The 22752-nt window shown below is 38.3% G+C and overlaps 1 protein-coding gene across 1 annotated transcript; it reads left to right on the top strand.

The window, feature by feature from the left end:
* Positions 1 to 1479: 1479 nt before the first annotated feature.
* Positions 1480 to 22373, top strand: stat2 (signal transducer and activator of transcription 2). The gene is given in 26 exon segments (XM_036570780.1): positions 1480 to 1730; positions 2144 to 2275; positions 2956 to 3100; positions 3209 to 3304; positions 3425 to 3517; positions 3602 to 3680; positions 4837 to 4916; positions 5014 to 5162; positions 5340 to 5498; positions 7613 to 7702; positions 8038 to 8097; positions 8226 to 8246; positions 8370 to 8436; positions 8438 to 8464; positions 8609 to 8656; positions 10673 to 10756; positions 10903 to 11001; positions 11129 to 11264; positions 12140 to 12192; positions 12980 to 13074; positions 13260 to 13399; positions 14867 to 15021; positions 15023 to 15056; positions 15758 to 15812; positions 18239 to 18297; positions 21219 to 22373. Coding segments are annotated over 25 exon segments (2526 nt in total). The 5' UTR covers positions 1480 to 1730; position 2144; the 3' UTR covers positions 21590 to 22373.
* Positions 22374 to 22752: the final 379 nt, after the last annotated feature.

Raw genomic sequence — 22752 nt, 5'->3', positions numbered from 1 at the left:
TTTCTGTAGTGCTTTAAGCTGTAGCCTGCTAGGCTAAACTAACGCGGGAGCACGGTACCTCCCACTGCAGTACGGGTCGGTTCTAGCTAGTTTGCTAGTGAACTGATCATTAAAAATGCCTGTTTACAGGAAAAAAGAGCACAAATTCAAATGACTGGTGTTGAAGTGACAGAAAGATAATAAATGTAATTGCTCTGTCGTTCTTTAAGTGCTATCCTGTCAGGCCACGCTAACGCTAATGTAGTTATCCAGCTACAGGTGAAACCCACTGCAGTATTGGCTCAGTAACAGATGCTCAAATAATACCCATTTACAGGATAAAGAAGATGAGAGCACACCGAGAGACTAGAGTTGGAGAGACAGACAGAATCAAACTTGTATTGTGGTGGCTGGTGTGTGCAAGGCTATTAGCCTGTTAGCAGTTAGCCACTCATTTGTCTAGTTTGCTTGGGTATTTGCTCTGATTTAGCGGTACAACTTATGGAAACAGAAACTGAACCGATCTCAAGAGTCTGGACCAGCGTGGGACAGCCCTGATAACCATTTGGCATCTTACCATATGGTTCTGTGGCCCTGAGCATGGTTAGCTAACCTTGCAGAAATAACTGCGCCGAAATAACAGAACCAAAAAAAATAATGTGATTTATTATTATTTCAACCTCAGATTCCTTGGCCTTTGCTTATTTTCTGTAAAGAACATATAAAATAACACATTTTCAATGACTTCACCCTGTACACCCCCTGCACATTTATATTACACATGTGGTGTTAGGGTGAATCCGCTGCAAATAAAAGTGTGGAGGTGCTGTGTCCCTTCACTCTGTTCTCCTCCTACATGGCCTGCTGTTAGTGTGTGTGTGTGCGTGTGTGTTTGTGCGTGAGGGTGGACAACATGGTCAAGCTGCTGACTGGCTACAGCTGCAAAAGGAAAACCCTACATTGGCCACTTGTGATATTTTAAATATATGGTATTTTTACATAAATTGTTATGGCTGTATTGATTTACAACACCAATAATGCGGTGGGTCCTCCAGACTGAGTAACAAAAACATGAACACCACACAAGAGTTAAAACCAACAGCAGTGCAGTTTCATTTTTTTAATATGGCGGTTTCAAAACTGCCAATGCAAAACTGAGTTTCGTGTCGTCATTTCTTGGAAAATCTACTCGCTCTGCTTAAGTTTCGATCCTGCTGTTTCTGCTCCCGCCCCTCCGCCGTTTGATGGACAGGCCTTTTCAACCAATCGCTATGATCTTAGCCCATACTGTCTTTCTCGCAAAACCACATTTTGACGTTTTGGTGCGGCCAGAAATGGTTTAAAATTATACTAAATGAAGGATATGTTTTAATAAGGATCGTTAGTGATACATTGAAAATATATTAAATAAATCGCTTTTCAAATGGAGGCGGGAACGTAAAAAAGAAGAGCCAATCAAAGGAAGGAAGGAGCGCGTGTGTGACGTGGTTTAGCCAATCAGCTAGCAGTTTCTCGGCGTGTGGAGGAGTGTTGAGAGAAGAGCGTTCAGATGCGAGTGCAGGCCGCCGAGGGCTATTTGTTTATCTTCCATGCATAAACACCAATATGGTGGTCGATCTTGATTAGCTGATTTGGATTTTCATAGTTCACATGAGCGGACTGTAGTGTCCGTGCAGTGTCTGCAGGTGTTTTGGTCAGTTAAGATTTGTTACGAGCTACCAGCTAACGTTCTTCGCTGTCTCAGGTCTCAGGTAAGTCAAGTGAACTTAAAAGTAGTGGAAAAGAAGAACTAGCGTTACTGCCTGAACATGAGCTGCAGTACCTCGGCGATATAGGGTTAGCTAACTAGCTAGCTAGGTTGTTTATTTTATGAAGATTAGCGATAGCAGGTTGAGTTCTGCAGATCAGTTTAAGTTAGCTTACGTTTCGTGGCTCGGTAGAACATTACTCGTATTTAATTTTTTTCTATTTAAGTATATAGCTTGTCGTGAAAACAGTGGAAAGCCCCTGTTCGAGTACGTTGATCCAGTTTTTCCTAAGTTGTCTAGCTAGCTTGCTAGCTGTAATAGCTGTGCTGTTTAGCCTACTGACACGGCCTGAGTGCCATGGAGGACACTGTATGTATGTATGTATGTGTGTATGATTATTTTGGTTGTGTGTGCAGAATGTCGCAGTGGGAGTGCTTGAAGCAGCTCGACTCGGTATGTTTGCAGAGGGTGGATGAGCTGTATTGCAGAGAAGAACTTCCCATGGCGGTGAGAGACTATCTGGCTCAGTGGATAGAGGACCAAGACTGGTGAGTAACACACTCTTCAGTGTTACGCAAGTAAGGAAGGCTAACAGTGATATGTCCAAACATATTCAGACGACACTTCTAATTAGTGAATTCAGCTACTTAAGGTGCACCCAGTTCGGCTTTCAGTTGCTCACGCACAGCTTGTATGATATCCGTAGAAAGGCTCTGACAATAGAATAGGACGCTCTGGAGCAGCAGCATGTGAGCTTAAAGTCACCATTAATAATACTAAGCGTCAGAGTGATTGTGCTCCATCCAGTACCTTTGGAATGAGTTGGAGTGGCATTTCTGATCCTGAACTGACCATCAACATCAGTACCTGACCTCATTAGTGCTCTTATGGCTCAGTGCCATCGAATCCTTACAGTACAGCAATGTTCCAACATCTAGCGTAAAGCCTTCCCAGAAGAGCAGAGGATTTTACTGCAGTTAACAGGGATATAGCCATTATTAATAATCTATAATCTAATAGTAGATATGTTGCATGAGCATGTGTCTGCATACTTTTTGACATATAATGATAGAGCATTGATGTTATGTAATTAATGTAATGTATTCAGGTTAAAGGAAGTATAGTGAAGTGATAATGAGACTTTAGTGATTGCTTAAAATGCTTGATCACTTAAATAACTTGGCGAGTAGAGAACATAACTCTGTGGGCGTCTGTGTTTGTTTATTAGGGAAGGTGCATCACGGGACACGTCCAGGGCAGTAGTCCTGTTCCAGGTTTTGCTGGAGAATCTAGACAATCAGTATAGCCGTTTCGTCCAGGAGAGGTCCTTTCTCATGCAGCGCAACTTCAGACGCTTCAAACAGAACTTTCAGGTATAATGTTCCCTCTTCTTTGGTGAGGTCATTTGACTAATACTATTGATAATTGCTATTTTCACTGGCTGTTGGTGCTCTTCTTTAAGTTATTTTGGTTTGTTGTAGAGGTACCAAGAAGATCCATGCACATTGGCTGAAATCATCAACTGGTTCCTGACCAGTGAGAGAGAGATTCTACAGGCTGCAGAGCTAGCACAAAAAGTCAGTAATTAGACATATTACCTACCTCTGTTATCATCACGCTTAGTATCTCTGTTTTAGACTTTCTGTACATGTACACATTTTATACATTCTATTTCTGTCTGTCTGTCTGTCATTCAGGTGCAGATGTTGCAGGTTCAGCAGAATTCTATGGAGTCGGAGAATCAGAGACACATAGAGAAGAATGTCAGGGAGTTTAAGAACAAAGTTCAGGTGTGTCAGTGTGTATACTCAGCATATTATTGATAGACTGATAAAGGTATTCATACATTTATTTATCAATTTTTTGATTGGCAGGTAATGGAGCATTCATTGAGATGCCTGGAGGAGCAACAAGATGAGTTTGACTTCAAATATCAGACACACAGAATGGATGGTGAGATCTCAGTCTGTTGTATCTAATACAATCTTATGCTTGTGGTAGGCAGGTTAATATAACAGTTCTGAAGTACCTTGCTAACAATGCTGACACAATATTACAATTAATGGAATGTTCACATACTCAGCATTATAGCAGCTTAATTTATTTACATGATAGCACCTGAACGTCTTAGTGTCTTCCGCGGAAACCTAACATGAAATGGGTAAGAGTGCACAATCTGTATTGCAGTATTGATAACGTAAATTACTTGAGCGAGGTAAGAGCACTTAAGCTGCATTTGAATGCACTTGCTACACCTATACCAAACGTAAACGTAACATAAACGTAAACCAGTCATAGCATAGTTATGCAACAATCTTTGTGCTAAATAGACAGTTATCTCTTACTTTTGATGTAGCAATTTGTTTGATTTCAGGCAGCTGTGTTTTCATTTAAGAATTTAAAATACCAGTTTGGCTTGTTAAAAAGAAATTAATTTTATTCTGTTATTTATGTTGGAACTGGATAATAAAAAGTAATGGAAATGTGCTGGTGTCCATTTGACCTGTTATAGAAACAAGTTGTATTTTTGCACATAGGAAAAGAAGGAAAAAATAAATATATATGACTGAGCTACTTTCACTAGTGAAAATATAAGTCCAGTCCTGCGTTTCTCAGAATTAACCCTCAAATTCATCATATTTAATCTGAGTCAATTAAAGCTACAGTATGTAAAATTTGGGGAATTGGAGACATCTGTGGTGGAAATGTGTAATTGCATGAAAGACTACTCAAAGAGAACTCAAAAGCACATCTTCCAAGAACGTAGTGGATATCTTTTATCATCGTGTCTTCATCAATATAATGTTGATTTTGCATTTGAGACTTAAACATCGAGCCAGACCTTCTTTTTGAGCCTTTGCATGTGATATTATTACATAAAGATGCCTGACGTGATGTGAAAACTTCCGTAAAACACGACCCAACTTTTAAATTACTGTTTCAGTCTTTACAGGGTAATTCTACTTCTTTCAGTTTTAACAAAAATAGTGCAGCTTTAAGTAAGGCATGGGTATTTCTGTATAAACCCCCTGCATGAACCTCTAGAAACATGATGATAAGTGTAATACTCAAAAATGGCAGAGTTTTGACCATGATCATGTTTTCGTAGGTACAACAGATGAAGCAGAGAAAAATGAGCAGATAAAAGGGCTGCAAGTGATGCTCAACATGCTCAATGTCTCCAGAACGGTATGTGTATATATTTGTAAATAATCGACATAGACTATTTGTTAAAGTATTTAGGTTTTCACCACTCTTCTTTAATATTTTCCTCCATATGTTTTAGACATTTCTCACCGAGATGTCATCTCTGTTGGATTCTACTGCATCACTCCTGGCTTTGCTTATAGAGGAGCTTGATGAGTGGAAGCGCAGGCAGCAAGTGTCATGTATTGGTGCTCCTGAAGACATAAATCTAGAACCCCTGGAGAAATGGTACAACTCAAACTGAAAAATCATAGCAGCAAAATAGCTCACGTCTTTCTAGGACAACAGCAAAATCTTCAACTGTTTCAACACAAGTTTTTCAAATGTTGGCTGATATTAAACCATGTGCGTTGACCTGTTTGCCAGCTGTGCCATCTTTGTGTTGATCCTGTTTGATCTGGACAGGTTCACGCAGGTAGGAGAGGGGATGTTTCAACTGCGCAAGTTCCTGGAAAAGCTGCAAGAGCTGCATGATAAGATGACATATGAAGCAGATCCCATCAAAGACCAAAAACCCAGCCTGCAGGTGCAAGTGGATGCTCTGTTAACCGCCCTACTGAAGAGGTATACACATACACAAACACACTTACTTAGAGTGGGTGGATAAAATGCTTGTTTATCAACAGAATGACACAGTTTAATCAATTTTCCTCTTACCCTAAATCCTGTCATTCTACTAAGGTTTAGTATCTCCAGTTAGCATCTTTAGTTTTGCACTGATGCAGCTAACAACTAATGGAAAATTATAGCCACACATTGTATACATGCAGTGTATAAACTGCATGCCTAATAATCACATACTTCCCTTAAACCATAATCTCAAATAGATTTACCTGTTTAGTTCCTGACATAGTGTGGCATACTGTTATCTTTAAAAATGAATAAAAATTCCAGCTTTAACACGGCTGTTACTATTGTTTTTTTTAGTTATGATGCATATTTTTGTCTCTTTTAATAGATGATGATATTTTTGCATGGGTGTATTTATTTGTAGAAAGTTACAAATGCATTAATGGACTAAGTTAAGGGAAAAATTTTGTTAATTTGATTTTTAGCAAGACCATTGCCTTAATTACTTAGCTGCATTTTAAGGGTTGGGAATCTCTAGGCACCTTACGATTCGATTCGATTACGATTCAGAGGGCTGTGATGCGATTATAAAACGATTATTGATGCATCTTGATGCATCTTTTTTCTATGCAGGATTTCTATTTTCTCACTGTGTGAGGACTTGGTACTTTTAAAGCAACGTATTTGTAATGATCCATAATGAATTTACTCCCAATATCTTTAATTAATAAAACAAATGGAAGTGATGTGGCAAGTGAACTGGAAGACTCTCATTTACTGCTCTTGTTTGGAGCACATGAGATGCAGGCTGCCACTCATCCGCGATAAAATGTGCCATTACATTGACATAAGATCCAGTGGCAATAGATGTCCACGCAGCACATGTGACAGCCGTCCTACCCGTTTCTTTAGTGATTTTATAACTTCGGTTTTGGTCTCATTGTAGAGAGTGGGGATTGCTGTGTCAGTAAAATGTCATCGAGACGGGGCGTGTGCAACATAGCGCAAAAGCCCTAGTTCTCAACGACTGAGAACTGGCGCGCAGACTGCAGGTCACATAGCAACGCAGTCTTGCCTGGCTAGTAGCTAACAAAAAGGCAAAGAGAGAGATTTAAGACAAACATTTGGAGACAAATTAATTTATTCGCGTTTATAAGCACTGCAGTTGGTTTCCTGGTACGTTAAATCTGCAACAAGAGACTGTCAAACACTAAAAAGTTGAAGTCGCTTCTCTAATGTTGCCGTTCCAGCTTAAATGGTGCCGCATTTACATTCGGCACCTTGGTCAGAATTTTAAGGTGGAGCGGGAAAATTCGAACAAGAAGCTTGTGAATAAGAAACTTCAGCCTTGTAGAACAGTTGAACGCTGAGAGACATTTTCCAAGAAACTACTAAACTTTTGAGGAAAAGTGTCCTGGCGGAGATGGGAGGAAAGCGGCTGTAGCTAAATCTTGAAGCAGAGCAAAGTAAGTCTGCGTTTTCGTTCCTATTTTTAGTCTATACTAGGACATTATCACATACTGAGACATATTGGACATAAAATGTTGTGGCTTCCAAGGTGGTTTGATTTTTGTTGAAAGGACAAAATGGCTCTTCTTAACATTTGGGTTGTCAACTCCTGACATAACCTAGCTTATAATGCAGAGGGTGCCGGTTGGATTTCTCGCTCAGCCAGTTGTTTTTTTGTTTTGTGCACGCAACAGACTGTCCGGACGCTGCACTTCCCCACTTCCAAGTTCCGCCTTTTGCGTTCCGTCAACAGTACGTTATAAATAAAAATTTAGAAAATCGATTTTTGACATTTGTAAATCGATTCAGAATTGTTCACGTCCGCATTGCGATGCATCTGAGAATTGATTTTTTTTCCCCCATCCCTACTGCATGTGCACTAATTTACAGATGCAGGATAGATATTTTAATGTTCAAATGGCATTAGTTTGTCATAATGAATACTTTGCCTCAGTGCTTTGAAAATAAGAGACATATCTATAAGAATATGTTGTTATCCTGGGTGTGAGGCAGGTTCAGTGTTCTTACATCTACCTAGGGTGCTTTATTCCTGTCTTATGACGTGTATGTCTGTTTATATGGGTTTCTCTTTGCTCTAGTGCTTTCATCGTGGAAACGCAGCCGTCTATGCCCCAGGGTCGAGGCCCTCTAGTGCTGCGTACAAATGTTCAGTTCTCAGTCAAAACCAGGTGAGAGCATCCTGTTTTACACAACTTTTAAAATTAAACCGTGAAAATTGTGTGGTGCACCCTAAATCATCTACCAGCACTAAGATAGATACTCATAATGACTTTTATAACACAGTTATAAAAGTTGAAACAATGCCTCTGTAAACCAGATGAATTTGCTTAGTTTTTATATAGCTAAAATAGAGACCTGCATAATACACATTCTTGGCTAAAATGCGATTTGTGATAGGATCCATGCTTAGTTGAACTTTTAAGGGACTAGTCTTAGTGTTAGTCTTAGTGTGAGCTTTGTTCAGTGGCCTTGCTGCTGGTGTAATCGTGTATGGTGTTTACAGATTGCTGTTTAAGGTGCCTGAACTCAACCATGCTATGAAAGTGACCGTGTCAATTGACAAGTAAGAGCATTTCACTCTTTGGGAAATTACATTTTGTCGTAACTGAAAACTGCCCTGAAATGGCTGGTCCTATTGCGAAATTCTTAACTGGCTTAACTGGCTGTGTTCTTTCACTCTTTATATTTCAGGGATCCTCCAAAAGTGAAATGGTATGTGTTAAAACTTGAATGTTTTCACAGATACATAAGCAAAGACACAGAGTATTCATTGCATCTTCGCCGAGTTCATTCTCTGTGTGTGTGTCTGTGTGTTTGTTTGTGTGTATGCTGAAGGTATCGCAAGTTCAATGTTCTGGGAACGTCTAGTAAGGCCCTGAATATGGCTGAGAGCATGAATGGTGGGTATGGTGGCAGACTTCAGACATTTGGTAAGTTTTTTTTATTGTTATTATTGGTGTTTTTAAATTTTTGGAATTGATCTATTGTTTGTGCCTTACCAAGACAACGTGATAACATAAAGTCAGCTCTTTCTTTAAAGTTTGAAAAATAAATGTCTGTGTTTATCCAACAAGACTCTGAAAGAGCAGAAGGCTGGAGCAGGAGGAAAGGGGATCAATGATGTGAGTTTTACTATTACACGTGTCAGCTGCTACTAATCATAGCGATTACGATTAAAGAGCCCATATCCTTCATTTACATAAAAAACCTTCCTTCATGTTCTCTTCATCATCATATCATTTACATGGTTTTAGGCACCAAAAATAGGTAGATTTGTACCTCACCATTTCCAACCTCTCTTTATCCCTTAGTATCAAACAGGCTGCTTTTTTTACTGTGTCTTCCCTATGTTATTTCGCTTTCAAAAAGCAGTCCAGACTAAACCAATTCTAACTTCAGCGTGTATGTGCAGAGCTAAACTGCTGTAGGCTGAATAGATGGATATATGTAAATGTGTTGGTTTTTATGACATCACAAAATAATGGATTTAAAATTAGTTTTACAGCTTAGTTTCCATATATGGACTATACAAACTGAGGAGTTAACAGCATGTTTTGAAACTTTGTAAACAGTCAAAGACGTATAAAAGAAGGAAGGGCATCTTTTCCATGATATGGGCTCTTTAATTAGAAGTAGTTAATAGTATTATGTAGTTAGTAGTAAAATTTATACCTAGTATAAACCACACAATGTTTTTGTGACACCTCTGCAGACATCATAACATTTGAAAACTCTACATATGAATGCTATATCACAGTGTAAGATTATTTACCAAGTACTACAGATGGAACACGATTACTAGAACTAGTTTTGTCCAAAAGCATTAAGACAGTATGTGAAATTCTTATGAAAATAGGAAGCAGTGATTAAGTAAAAACAATACAAAACACGATATGTGATTTTACCTTTTATTTGCCGTCTGATTTTATGATTTTATCTGCGAGAGTCAACGACAGCAATTCTGACAAGCGAGTATTTCTAAATTTGTATATTTTCTTAAATGGGATCATCTGACTCCAGTGACACCACAGAACGATTCTGTGACAATTGGCCATTAACAGCTTCACCCATAAGTTTCAGCTTCGTATGCTTGGTACCCCAGCAAGAAAGATAACTAAATTCGGCATGAGTATTTAGGTGCATTGAAGTTGACTTGGCAGCGAAAATGATGTCAAAATGCATGCTCACGGATATATAACCATAACCGAATGCACTGCCTGGTGTATTACGCCTTTATGCTGCAATCACAGACGTACCATTTGTCCACTAATACACCCCCATACCATGACCAGGCTTTTGAACTTTATGGTGGTAACTATCTAGATAGTCCTTTTGTACTCTGGAGAACATGGCATGCATTGTTTCTCTGAACAGTCTGGAAGGTTGACTCATCAGACCATAATACACATTTCCACTGTGTCCATTTCAGATGATGTAACTTTTATTGGGCATAATACAGTCTTCATTTGCATTTGTGGATGCAGTGACATTTATGGGTTGTTTATTAAAGTATTCCTCAGCCCATGTCATGATATTTATCACAGAAGCATGCCAGTTTTTAATGTATGCCCTCTAAAGGATCATGCTGTAACAGGCATTCAGTTGTGGTTTCGGGCTTGCACAGAGATTTCCCCCAGAGTCTTTTTATGATATTATGCACCACAGAAGGTGAAATATCTAAAATCATTCAAACTTTGCCCCTAAATGGTTGGATTAGGCCTTTCCTGAATGCTTCTTTTGTATTCAAGCATGATTGCATCATCTCTTTTGAACATTTTACATTTCTAGTTTACAATTGACCCAACTTTATTGGAACATTTTGCAGGCGTCAATTTCAGAATGAGCTTATATTCACAAAACAGTGATGCTGATAAGGTGAAACATTGAATGTCTTGTCTTTATACTGTTTTAATGTAAATACAGGTCAATAAGAATTCAGAAATTACTGCTTTTTTATATAAAGTAGATTATAAAGAAGGGTTTAATATAAACACAGAGCAGAAACTGTAATAAAGAAGTCGAAGCAGTTCATTATATGTTCATTTTATGTTCATATCAAATATTTTAATGAACATATATCTTTATTAATGTCCTTATAAAAGTTTTGCATAAGCTTTTGTATATATCCATGTATGCAGCTGTCTTTGAGTGTGACTGAGGAACTCCACAGTATACACTGTGAGACACAGTTTGACCTGCATGGCCTCTCTGTCACTCTGGAGGTGAGATTATTCCCTTTGTGCATTTTGTAATAGGTTTTAGGTTTCTAGAATGGTCATTCTGTTATGTAGAAAAAATGAACTTGCAGTCTCTCTCTCTCTCTCTCTCTCTCTCTCTCTCTCTCTCTCTCTCTCTCTCTCTCTCTCAGGCCTCCTCTCTCCCTGTAGTAGTGATCTCTAATTCCAGCCAGCAGCAGAGTGCATGGGCATCTGTTCTTTGGTTCAACACACTCTGCACTGACCCCAAGGTCAGACCCTAAGACGTATACGTTCTAACACACAATCTATTACATACACATGCCCTGTTCACATAGCCTTCAAGAACCGATACAGTTTGTCACTAATACCGCTGTCACTCTCTGTGTGCAATATTAGAACCTGATGTTCTTTGCGAGCTCTCCTGTAGCAACCTGGAGTCAGCTTGGACAGATGCTGAGCTGGCAGTTTCTGTCATGTGGTAAACGTGGTCTGGATGAAGAGCAGCTGGAGACTCTCGCTCAGAAACTCTTTGGTAATCCTATTTCCATATTTAGTTAATTTTCACCTTTCTTCACTCTTACAACTCAAAGCCTGTATTTTGGGTGCTGTTTGCGTGACTGATTCTGACTTTCACAACATCAGAACGGTTTCAGCTACAGATATGATTCACATATCACAGCAATCAGCAGACCCTGGCCTTACTAGCATCGAGGTGTGACAGAGCATCAGCAAGTAATCCGGCAAGAACAACAAACCAAAAGCCACTCGATAACCTGACATTAGTTCTCTGCTTTTAGGTTTCATATCACAACAAAGGGTTAATACAGCGGTACCATACATACATCACAGCAAATATTCTTGCATTTTCAGTTCACAGACACAATAGACAAACAATTTTTGAAATAGTTTCTGGGTTGACGGTTGTTTTTAATGTCTGTATAAGCAAAGGATTTACAAAAATTAGGAGGCAGCAAGTACATTTTGATCAAAAATTGGCTAAATTGACTAAGATACCAAAATTATGTCAGCGTTGACATGTCAAATAGTACCATTGTAGCCCAGAGTCTCTTGAAAATAACAACATAGGGCATGTGTGACTGTCTCATGTAATTACTTTATAATCGTAATTGCAATTGACCAATATACCAAAATAATTGCACCATACTATCTTAGGTTTGTAAGTGTTCAGTTGAGCAGTGTCTAGATGCTCCTAATGAAGAAAGGCCCTAACTGTCTGTTTCATGCAACCAACAAGTCCCTTATTCAGTTAGCAACACAAATGACACTACCTGTTTCACGACTTCACTAAACAATAACATTTATCACATTCCAGGTCACTTTTTGTGAAGCCAGAAGATAAAGAGCATCGGCAGTTTATTAATGCCATCTCTCTTTTTTTCATGTTAGATAAACAACGGAATTATGACAATTGTAAAATATCCTGGACCAAGTTCAGCAAGGTAAGAGCAAATAAAACATCATCTTCTAGAAAACATCGTTATAGGTTTTGTAAATATGTTTGGTCAAATATATGTTGAAATGATTAATCATTTAATCGCATTAGTTTGCATAGATAAATGCAGTTATTTATATTTGAACTATTTGCTCAAATTGGACTCAATAATTAGTCATGTTTAATTGCGTTAGTTTTCATAGTTATTCATGATTATTCACATTGGGTTTATTTGCGCAAATGTGACCTAATTTTTTTGTATTTAAAAAGTAGTGCATTTTGATACATCTCTAAAAGGGACAAAATAAGCTTCATCAGAATGTATAACTTTGAATAATTCGACATGGACCTAAACTTAATGCCAGGTGTACACAAAACTGCATTTACCTTATTGTCTATTTTTCATCACTGACATCAAGTGAGAGCAACAGTGGCCTCCCATTCTCAAACTGCTACATTCTGTCTTGGTTTAAGGAGAACTGTAGATTTCCGTTTTGCTGTTTGTTGATTTATCTGTAGTTCTCCCATGACCATTGTCTGGCAAAGATACTCCTGTGCTAAAGTTACTGAGATTACTGAAATTGCTGGCAGCAGCACTTTGCTTTGCTTGTACATGATGCTTTGGGCTCAACATACTTTGGTGATAAAAAATTATATGGAAAGACAATAACTAGAAATAATTTTTATTAAGCAAGTCTTTAGTGGAACCTGTCATTTAAAAACTATTTGTTCAAGAGGACTGCAGACATCACTGATTTAATTCCGAAACATATTTGTGTGTGTCATGTTTGTAGGAGAACGTCAGTGGCACAAGTTTCACCCTCTGGGTGTGGCTGGATGGAATTCTAAACTTGGTCAAAATGTACCTTGCAGATTTGTGGCATGATGGGTAAGTATATGGGTGTGTGTAGGTATGTATGTGTTGTTCTTCATATAACAGTTGCTCTCCTCTTTCAGCCTTTTTGGTGATACTTGTGTTTGGACAGCAAAGATATTCACCAAATTGTATGATTAGTTCTGAATTTTTAATTTGTGTTTTTGTGTGTGTGCTTATGTGTTTTTGTATGTGTGTAGGTCTGTCATGGGTTTTGTAAGTAAGGGAAAGGAGAAGGTCTTGTTGAAGAAGAAACAGAGTGGGACTTTTCTCCTGCGTTTCAGTGAGAGCTGCAGAGATGGTGGGATTACGTTCAGCTGGGTGGAGTACTCCAACATTGGTAAACACACACACTCACATGCACACGTACACTCACTGGCCACTTATTATGTACACCTTGCATCTACACTCATTGTCCATTTTATCAGCTCCATTTACCATATGAGTTTTTATTCCTTTTTATTCCTTATTCATTCTATCATTTAGAGAGAATGTTTATTTGGCAATCAGATTTTTCTGCATTGTCCAAGCCCTTAAGGATTCCCTGAACAACATTAGGAAGTATCAATTACAGCCATTCAGTATTAATTTTTTTTCCTATAATACCATTTTTTGTTAAATGGAATCTAAAATAAGGCTTGGTGACAGTTAAATGAGAAATAACATTGCTAACTTTCAAATGAAGAAACTTGTCAGTACTACTGAATGAAGAACCGTTTTGGAGCTGTTCTTATTGGTGAGCTGGCCTAGTTGATCTGATTCACTGAAAACTCACTGATCACTAGTTGTGCGAGTGTCTAGGCAGCTTTCAGGTGCACTGTATATTTTAAATAGCCCTAACACTGATTTGTACAGCATGCCTACAGACCATACAAAGTGTATATTCCTCTAGTTTTACCTTTCAGTACAATCAAAATAAATGCTCCATTCAGGAGATTTTACTGTTATATAAGAGGGACAATTAGCTGCTCGTTGTTTTGTTTAGCCTGTTTAAATGCCTGCGTGATATCAACCCACTTGGCTTTAATTTACCTGGGCTGTATTGGCTAGTAACTGCAAACGCATAGATGAGCCCGGTATTGGCTGTTTCTGTAATGTCACTGTGTAGTACGCAGTAAAATCAACTTTTTAACCCCTGAGATTTACATTCACACAGCAAAGGCACAAGACAATAAACTAGTAGGTCTTCACAAAATCATAATACTTGACAGATATGCCAGTTAGCTGAGCCAATAGCCTAATTTAATTAAATAGCTCACTCACTGTCAAAGTAATTGCATTCAATGCCAGCAGCATGCACAAGAACCATGAACGAATCACTGAATATTTGTATTCACACATTATAAAGACACACAATGAAGTGGTAGACTATTTGGGTCAAAATCTGTTCTCAACTAAATCAAAATTTTGGTCACATTTTTAAAAAAGAAGGGGCAAATGCAAACATTTTGGTCGCAAAGTAGTGCCCTACATACGTTTCTCTGCATATATATATATTTTTTATAGCTTTTCTTTATCCACCACTGAGCAGGTAGTATTTGGGTGGTGGATCAGTCTCAGCACTGTAGTGACACTGTCATAATGTGGCCAATAAGGGTAGGTTATGTTCACATTACAGACTTGGAACAAGTGGCACAAATGAGATTTTGTGCTTTTTTTGTTGATACTATCTGATATTTTCAGGCCTTTCTGAACACAGATGTAGGCAGTAAGGCTTATAATGTGAATGCATCCATATTGGTATCACTGAGTCATTCCAGTAATACCATGTACTGAGCTAAAGGCCTCTCTCTGATCTGAACGTAAGGTGAACCCAACGTGCGGACAGTGCAGCCGTTCACCAGCACGGACCTGAAGCAGATCCCCCTCGCAGAAATCCTGCGCAACTTTCAGATCATGGAGGCAGACAATGCTCCAATATACCCACTTCAGTTCCTCTATCCAAATACCCCCAAAGACCAGGGCATTTGGAAAATACTACAATGAGAAGACTGGAGGTGAGCAGATCTGTGTGTGTATGAAAAAGTGTGAATGTTTGTTGTGGGAATGTACATGTGCCTGTGTAACCAGGCGAACAGTGCTGTCAACATGTGAATAGCTAATAGCTGCTGAAGAGACTTACAGACTCAAATTACATTTAGAATGTGTGTTATTTGCTGTGTCAAGGCTACGATGATTTATTTTAGAGTAGTATTTTAGTTGTTCCTCAGTTTTTACAGTGTGATGAAAGTTGTTTGTAGCATGCACTACTGTTCAAAAGTTTGAAATCACTGAGCATATTAATAATTACTGTTATTTTATTCAAGAATGACTTACACAGTGCAGACTGAAATGCTAATGGCCAGATTTCAGACAGATTATGCCTAATCTTGGGTGGCATTGCATATAAAAGGTGAATCGTCTTTAGAAATTCTTTATAGTCCAAGACTAGGCTTAATCCATGTGTGGAAAATTGGCTGTACAAGATAGACAGCAGAAGATATTTGAAAGTGTTTTTTTCAATATTTAAGTTTTTAGGGAACAACAAGAAGTTATTAAATGGTAATATACTGTAAATATCTGTTTATACAGTGCAGTTATTTGCCACCTTATTGTATCACCACTTTTCATATATTAGGCATTCTGGATGTTTATGCAAGGTCTACAGTGATCCTTTAGTTACAGTGTTGCTGATAATCTTTGTGACTTTTTGTTCCAGAGGAGAGTCCGTACATTAAATACATTAAAACCAAGCTGGTCTTCGTTTCAAAAGAGTGAGTATTTGCTCTACTGTTTTGGTTGAGTGATAGAATGATTGTTTTATTTAAGCAGAATCCCTGTTTGTGTATATCTGTATGTACAGTGTGTGCTTCGAGACTCAAATTTATGCATGTTCATGAGGTGTAGCATACAACAGTGGTGTTTTCCTTTATGATTGTAAACGGTCAACCTCCTGTCACATATCAGAACTGATCTGAACTAAACCGATCATTTGCTTAAGTCCATAATCTTGGACAAACTGAAGGATGTTTTTCCTGGTTTGAAAACTGACATAAGAATGTTGACTTTATACACTGATTGTGCATCTGTAGACCACTCAGCATGGTCCTTCAGTTTCTTATAGAGCCACACAGTTCAGGCTGTTAAGACTTTATATAGTCTGATTGAACCAGATGTGCTTTGGAAAGGAATCACTGGCATGGTATCCAGTATCCCTCTTCCATTTCACATGTGTGTGTGTTTTAATTTGAGGCAAATGATAAACAGTCAATGTACCGTTGTATTTCTGGGTGAAAAATGGTACAGGAGGGGGTGCCACATTTTTCACCCACAAGATGTAACAGTTACTGCTTTACCAGCCTTCCTTTTTTAAGCCGTCTTTAGCAAAAACACCGCCTTCAAAACTGAGAGAAAGCAGGCTACTGCATGCATATTGGATAAATATGAAATCATAGAAGTTTCATTGCAGAATATTTAAGTAACTGATAGCCATATCATTAGGTATGTAAATCAAATTTAATCACAAGCCAATGCTGAACTAACTATAAAATGGTTATTAAGTGTACCAAAATAAACCTGTCTAGAAAGTCACATGTATTTACTTAATTGTACAGTAGTACTGATTGGTGGCTTAGCATATATTGCTTAATTTATGTGTATTATTACTATTCATTTATCTGTATTATCACTATGAAAGCTCAAAGACCGGATGAGATTGGAAAACAAGATTTTTCTTTTAAATTATACGTGATTAACCATACTTGATATGACAAAGGGCATAAACTAACAAGGTTAAAAAAAGGTCACTGAATTCAATATAAATATGGGTTGAATTTAAATATAGTTTTAAAAAACTAAAAGGATGTAAATAAAGTCACAGCATGACTAGTTTGTAGTCTTGACCATGGTAATTAATGTGAAATTCCTCATTTACCAAGTCTTAAATGTCTTATTCATGTAGCAGTAGCAAGATAGATTGCATGAAATTGCAGTCACAAACGTGGGCAGTTTCCTAATGACTTCATGATGTCGCAGCACAGATTAGATTTTTCTCATTAGCATGGTGCTGGATTTTAAATGTTAAAGTATTTGCTTAACATGTCCTTCAGAATGTGTAAAAGTTGACTTGCTTGACCTCTGTGTGGGTGTTATTTCATCTCTTGAGGCCATCAAGAAGGACAACAAAAGTTGCACAAAACGATGATCTCCGTTTGATCTCAGTTTGTTAGGATTTGGTTTTGAACTTTGACATTAGCTGTTTCACTTTTGTTCGTTTTTAGAACAGGTGACTTGAAGATCTCTGTTTCTCTATTATTGGTTGCTGTAATAACCTTTCTTGGTTATTGACAGAAAGTTGTCTTTTGTAATTGTTAAGGAAAATCATACCTAGACATTTATGTTGTAATGCTTAAATATAGCTGTAACATGTTTCTTGTTGATTACTGTAATGTAGCCGTGGCACTGTTGCATTCCATGTGGTTAAGTGAAGGGCTGACACTATCAGTTTTATTAGTAATGAGTAATCTACTGATTATTTTGATGATTATTTGTGGTGGTCTGCAAACAACGGTAAACAATACAGTGATGTTAAGTGAAAAATAACATATATTTAATATGCCATACGAGTGTTTCTTACTGTAAGAAAGATCAATAGGAGAAATTTTCACAGACACACCTATCATTATATGCAGAAATCTTCATATAAATAATATAAATAATATAATAATTCTGCGTTAATGATGTTAGTGCTTCTATGGGAATTCTTAGCACCAGTCTAGCAGTGGTGTACATTTGAGTTTACAGTGAATTATATCATGTACAGTGATTGTACTTCACTGTGTAGGAAAGGATTCACTGTATAGGATATACAGTAAATTTACTTCAAAGAAATGCAGGTTGTTACTACAAACATGTGCATGAGTAAAATCTTGCTGGTGTGTTTCTTCTTTTTCATTGATGCACACAGAAGCAACAGGAGTGCTAATAGTTCGCCCTTGTGAAGAATCTTCAGTCTGCAATACATTGCTTCATAATGATAGCCTGTTTATTATTTGAATTGTGAACTAATCTCTTAGCCAGTTCACAGAGAACACAACTTTTAATGCTTTTTTTTTTTTGATTGAGCAAACAGTTTTAACTGTGACAGCCCTAATTGGATGGTTGCGCGTAGTAATGGGTGCTATGTGCTTGGTTGCAACAGGAATGGGTGTGCAAACGTGGCTGAGGGGCCAGTGCCTGACCTGTGCATGCAGCACAATGGTGAGTTTTACCTCCCAGCCACCTTAATCACCAAAAAAAAACAAAAAAACACTCTGTCCAGCTGATTGTCGACTGGCTGATAACATGATATTGTGCTTTAATCACTGTTCCTTATGTTGATTGTTTAGTGGGGTCTTCTCTGTATGTCATGGCATGTTTGCCTCTTGATCGTCCCTTTTATTTACATACATTGAACATTCCTGGATGTCATTGGCTGTGCGTGTGTATCATCTGGGTGCCTGTGATTATCAAGTGATTAGAGGCTTTTTTCTATAGTGTCTTCTTTTAACCATCTTCTTCATTCTTCCCTATGCAATACCTGCCATCAATCTCTCACTTTGGAATAGGGGTGTAGTGATTAAAAAACAATTAAGTCAATTTATCTTTTACTATGACAGTTCTGTTTGATTTTTTTTTTTATATTGTTTTCTTTCCACTTCCCAAATAACAACCTTTATTTAACAAAACAGTACACTGTACACTGTGGTCACTTTATATCAGTGGTTCCCGAACTGTGTTATGCGCCCCCCCCCAGGGGTTCTTTGAATGCCATCGAGGGTACATCAAAAAATGATGACATCAATCTTCATTTAATTAGCAGGCCACACAGTTACACAGGTACTTCCCCGATACAGGCGACACAAAAAAAAGCTTCCAGCCCTTAGCAAACTCGTACTCTAATTCAATTTCATCATAAAAAGTTGTATTGCAGAAGAAAGTGTTTGATTCCAGCCCTTTCTGAGCACCCTGTGCTCAGGAGAAAATAACCACAGTAGAGTTAGGTCTGTGTGTGTATGATACTTGTTACTCGTGTACTTGAGGTAGTTTAACTTTGCAGATGTGGTTTAATAGCAGTTTGCGATTTGTTTGTAGCTGCTGTGATCACCGCTTAGCCATCAGCATTTTGTTTAAGTGTTCACGAATTCTGAGCACTTACTGTTCTTGTGATATATGTGAGCTGTGGTTAGGGTTAGTAAACATTTTGTTACACGCTGTTCATTTTACAGCCTCAGACTCTCTCACTCATATATGCATGCTCATATTGATGCTGCAGCATATGTGATTACAAATCAAAAGATTTTCAGTCATTTGCTCTGACAGGAGCTCCAGATAGACCCACACCTAGAATACAGTAATACGGAAGTGTCCCTATTATTGTTTATTTATTAAATATTATTCATTTTAAGGTAAACTTTAACAAAAATGTCTGTTGTACAATGTCAGAAAAAAGGTACTGTACAAGTACGAAAATATACCCTTAAACAGTAATGGTTTTAAAGCACAGTTGTGCACCTTCAGTGAGTTTTAAAGGTACACTACATTCACTTTTCTATGGAAAAGTGACATATGTACCTTGTATGCAAGTGACATATGTACTCCTTTTCACAACCATTGCTGACAGGTGGATAAAATCAAGCACATAGCCCTGAAGTCTCGATTGACAAACACTGGTAGTAAACATGGCACTGTCATAGGGTGCCACCTCTGCCACAAGACAGTTTGTCAAATTTCTGTCCTGCTAGATCTGCCCCGTCAACTATTAGTGCTATTATTATGAAATAGAAGCGTCTAGGAGCAACAACAGCTTAGCCACGAAGCGGTAGACCACGCAAACTCACAGAGTGGGGCCGCAGAAAGCACAGTGCCTATTCTCTGTTGAGTCGCTCTCTAACAAGTTCCAGATTGCCTCTGGATTTAGAATGGGATGTCATAAAAGCTCCTGTAGGTGTAATACGTAGGTGTCCCAATACTTTTGTCCATATAGCGTGCAGGAAGTTTCGTGTCTGTAGGGGTACGGGACTGTAAAAAGTTTGGGAACCACTGCTATCCCACTAGCGTGTTACCTGCCTGCTTTACAGACACAGTAGCTTAGCTGTATTCCTAAACCTTAAACTCCGTTTTAATGTTGCTAATACGTCAGCTAGTGCTGCTAGTGCTTACTAGTGAACTTGGTTTGCTGTCATACACATGCTGCTGTGCTTAATCAATTCTGTGCTCAGCAGCTGTTGTCCCTCTTGCTTAAGTGATGTAAAACACTTGACAAAACTTTAAGAAGACTTGACACGAAAAGGAAACTGTGACAGGTTCTTTTGAGGATGCAGTATGTGTATGCCTCATGTCATCTCGCTCTCTCTTTATCTTTCTCTCTCTATTACTCATTATTTGTGCTCTTTCTCTCACTATGTGTGCATCCTTTCTTGTAAAGTTTGAAATTCAAACACTTGTTTAGACTTGTTTTTCAATTCTTATTCAAAAATGTACACCCTACTTTGAAAGTGCATGACCAGGTTAATTGCTTTAACTAATCTTCCTTTAAAATAATGTTCTGATCTAACCCTCCACCCTCCCATTGCTCGTCTATGTGTAACATCTATGGGCTTCTTTTTTTGCATGAATGATTCTTTTAGACATAATTTACACCTGTTTACCTTTGTCCTAACATTGGGAATATAAACTATACTCTGGTATTGAATAGTATTTTGTGTGTGTGTGTGTGTGTGTGTGTGTGTGTGTGTGTGTGTGTGTTTGCAAACCCAGTTCCAAAAAAAGTTGGGACAGTAGGTAAAATGCTAAAAAACAAAAATCAGAAAGTTATTTGTAAGTGATTTGCCATGCTTGCTCCAGCAAGAGAATGCCAGGCCACATTCTACATTCTATACAACAGCGTGGCTTCATAGTAATAGTGCAGGTGCTAGACTGCCCTGCCTCCCATTTAAATATATGGCACATTATAAGGCACAATGTGGTGAAGTGGTATAACAAGCACGAGTGGAAAAAATCCACTTCGACAGCAACTGTTGTACTCAATTCCCAAACGATTACAGAACAAATAACAGTTGTTAAAAGGAAAAAGGAGTATACTCTATACTCTGTTCTCATATCAAAATCTCTCTCTCTCTCTCTCTCTCTCCTTGTCCAAGACCCTTCTTCTGAACTAAATCAAGACGTCATGCTGCAAGGGCCAGAGAACTCACCCATGTACAACTGCACAAGTGACCCTATTTTACCCAACGGGGATCTGGAGAGTCCTTTAATTTGTCTACCAGAAGAATTTTCAGATGCACTCAAGTGTGCTCAGAGTTTACACGACTTACCTGAAGGTCCTCTGAGGAGTGTCCCCAGTGATGAATCCCTTCTGGGAATCATTCCAGAGGCATTTTCTCCTGATGCTGATATACCTACGCTGCAAGAGGTTCTTAATGATCCTAACATCATGGAAGGGTTAATTACTCCTCTGGATCATTCCTTCCAAGAGCTGGCTTATCCTGTGAGCATCCCTTTGAGCCCCTGAGCTTCAATTTTCTAATGCTTTTAATGCACTCAGACTGGAAAGCTGCATTCACATTTCCAAAACTGATCAGTAATATAAAAACCTACATTCCATAATCATGTATCAAGATAGCTCATTAGCACAGGAGGACTATGATCCTCTATGTCAGTGTTTCTTAGTCCTGGTCCTGGAGTACCTTTGCACTAGTATTTTTTTGTTTGTTTTCCCTGCTCACAGCACAGCTGACTCAATTCGTCAGCTCAGGGATTAAATTGGAACGTGGGAGGTGGTGTCCTGAGTATGTTAAAGTTAGTAGTTAGTATCCATCTTGACACTCAGGTGCCTTTTTCTAAAATCTTGCTTCATCAAAGTCACTAAAAATCTTACCACTGAACTGGCTACCTTCTCAGTTATTGTCTAACGTGCTGCCTGGTGCCTAAACTTGTCATCAACAGCGTGCCTGTCTGAAATACTTGTCCTTATGTAGATGTAATCTACACCAATCAAACCCATTTTTTATTGAAATGTTTTGGACAAAGACACGTTAGTAAGAAACGCTAGCATATAAAGATTTAGCATATCAGATTCCGGCAAATCTTGGATGGGTTGCAAACCTGCTATACACATACGTAACGAGGTAGCTAGCACAATTAGCTGAGTTAAAGCAGTATTAGGTAGTTGTTGTGTTTTTTTGTTGTTTTTTTTTAAATTAAAGGAAGTAGCCTTATTGAATCAGAAAAAAACCCCCACTAAAATATAAAATATGGTGAGCTTGCACTGCTACAAGTTGACCTGTAAAGCCTAACTTTTAAAAGTTAAAGGTACCGGGGTGGATTCTGCCTGCACCCTCAGAAGACGTCCTTCACCTTCTTTTTAAAGTTTTCTCGCTTCATACTCTTTCAATGAGCTCGCTTGTGGGGATCCGAAGCACAACCATCGTTACGAAATGTTCTTCCACGCGTTGCTTTTAGTTACACTTTTCCACCAGAGAGGTCTCCAAATCCCCAAATGTTACATAATGCTGCTTTAATTGAAAGATCACAGCATTTATCGTTAAAAGTTGAATGTGTCAAGCTCAGTAGACTCAGACAGTGAACTAAACACAGTAGTTGGGTGAAAATTCATTCTAACTTCATTTTATTTTATTTAATGCTTTAGATTCACAAAACTTCTGCAAACCTTTC

Source organism: Colossoma macropomum, unplaced genomic scaffold (assembly GCF_904425465.1).
Source record: "Colossoma macropomum unplaced genomic scaffold, Colossoma_macropomum, whole genome shotgun sequence".
Classification (NCBI taxonomy): domain Eukaryota; kingdom Metazoa; phylum Chordata; class Actinopteri; order Characiformes; family Serrasalmidae; genus Colossoma; species Colossoma macropomum.
The sequence above is the reverse complement of the archived record's forward strand: the minus strand, read 5'-3'. Positions and strand labels throughout refer to the sequence as shown.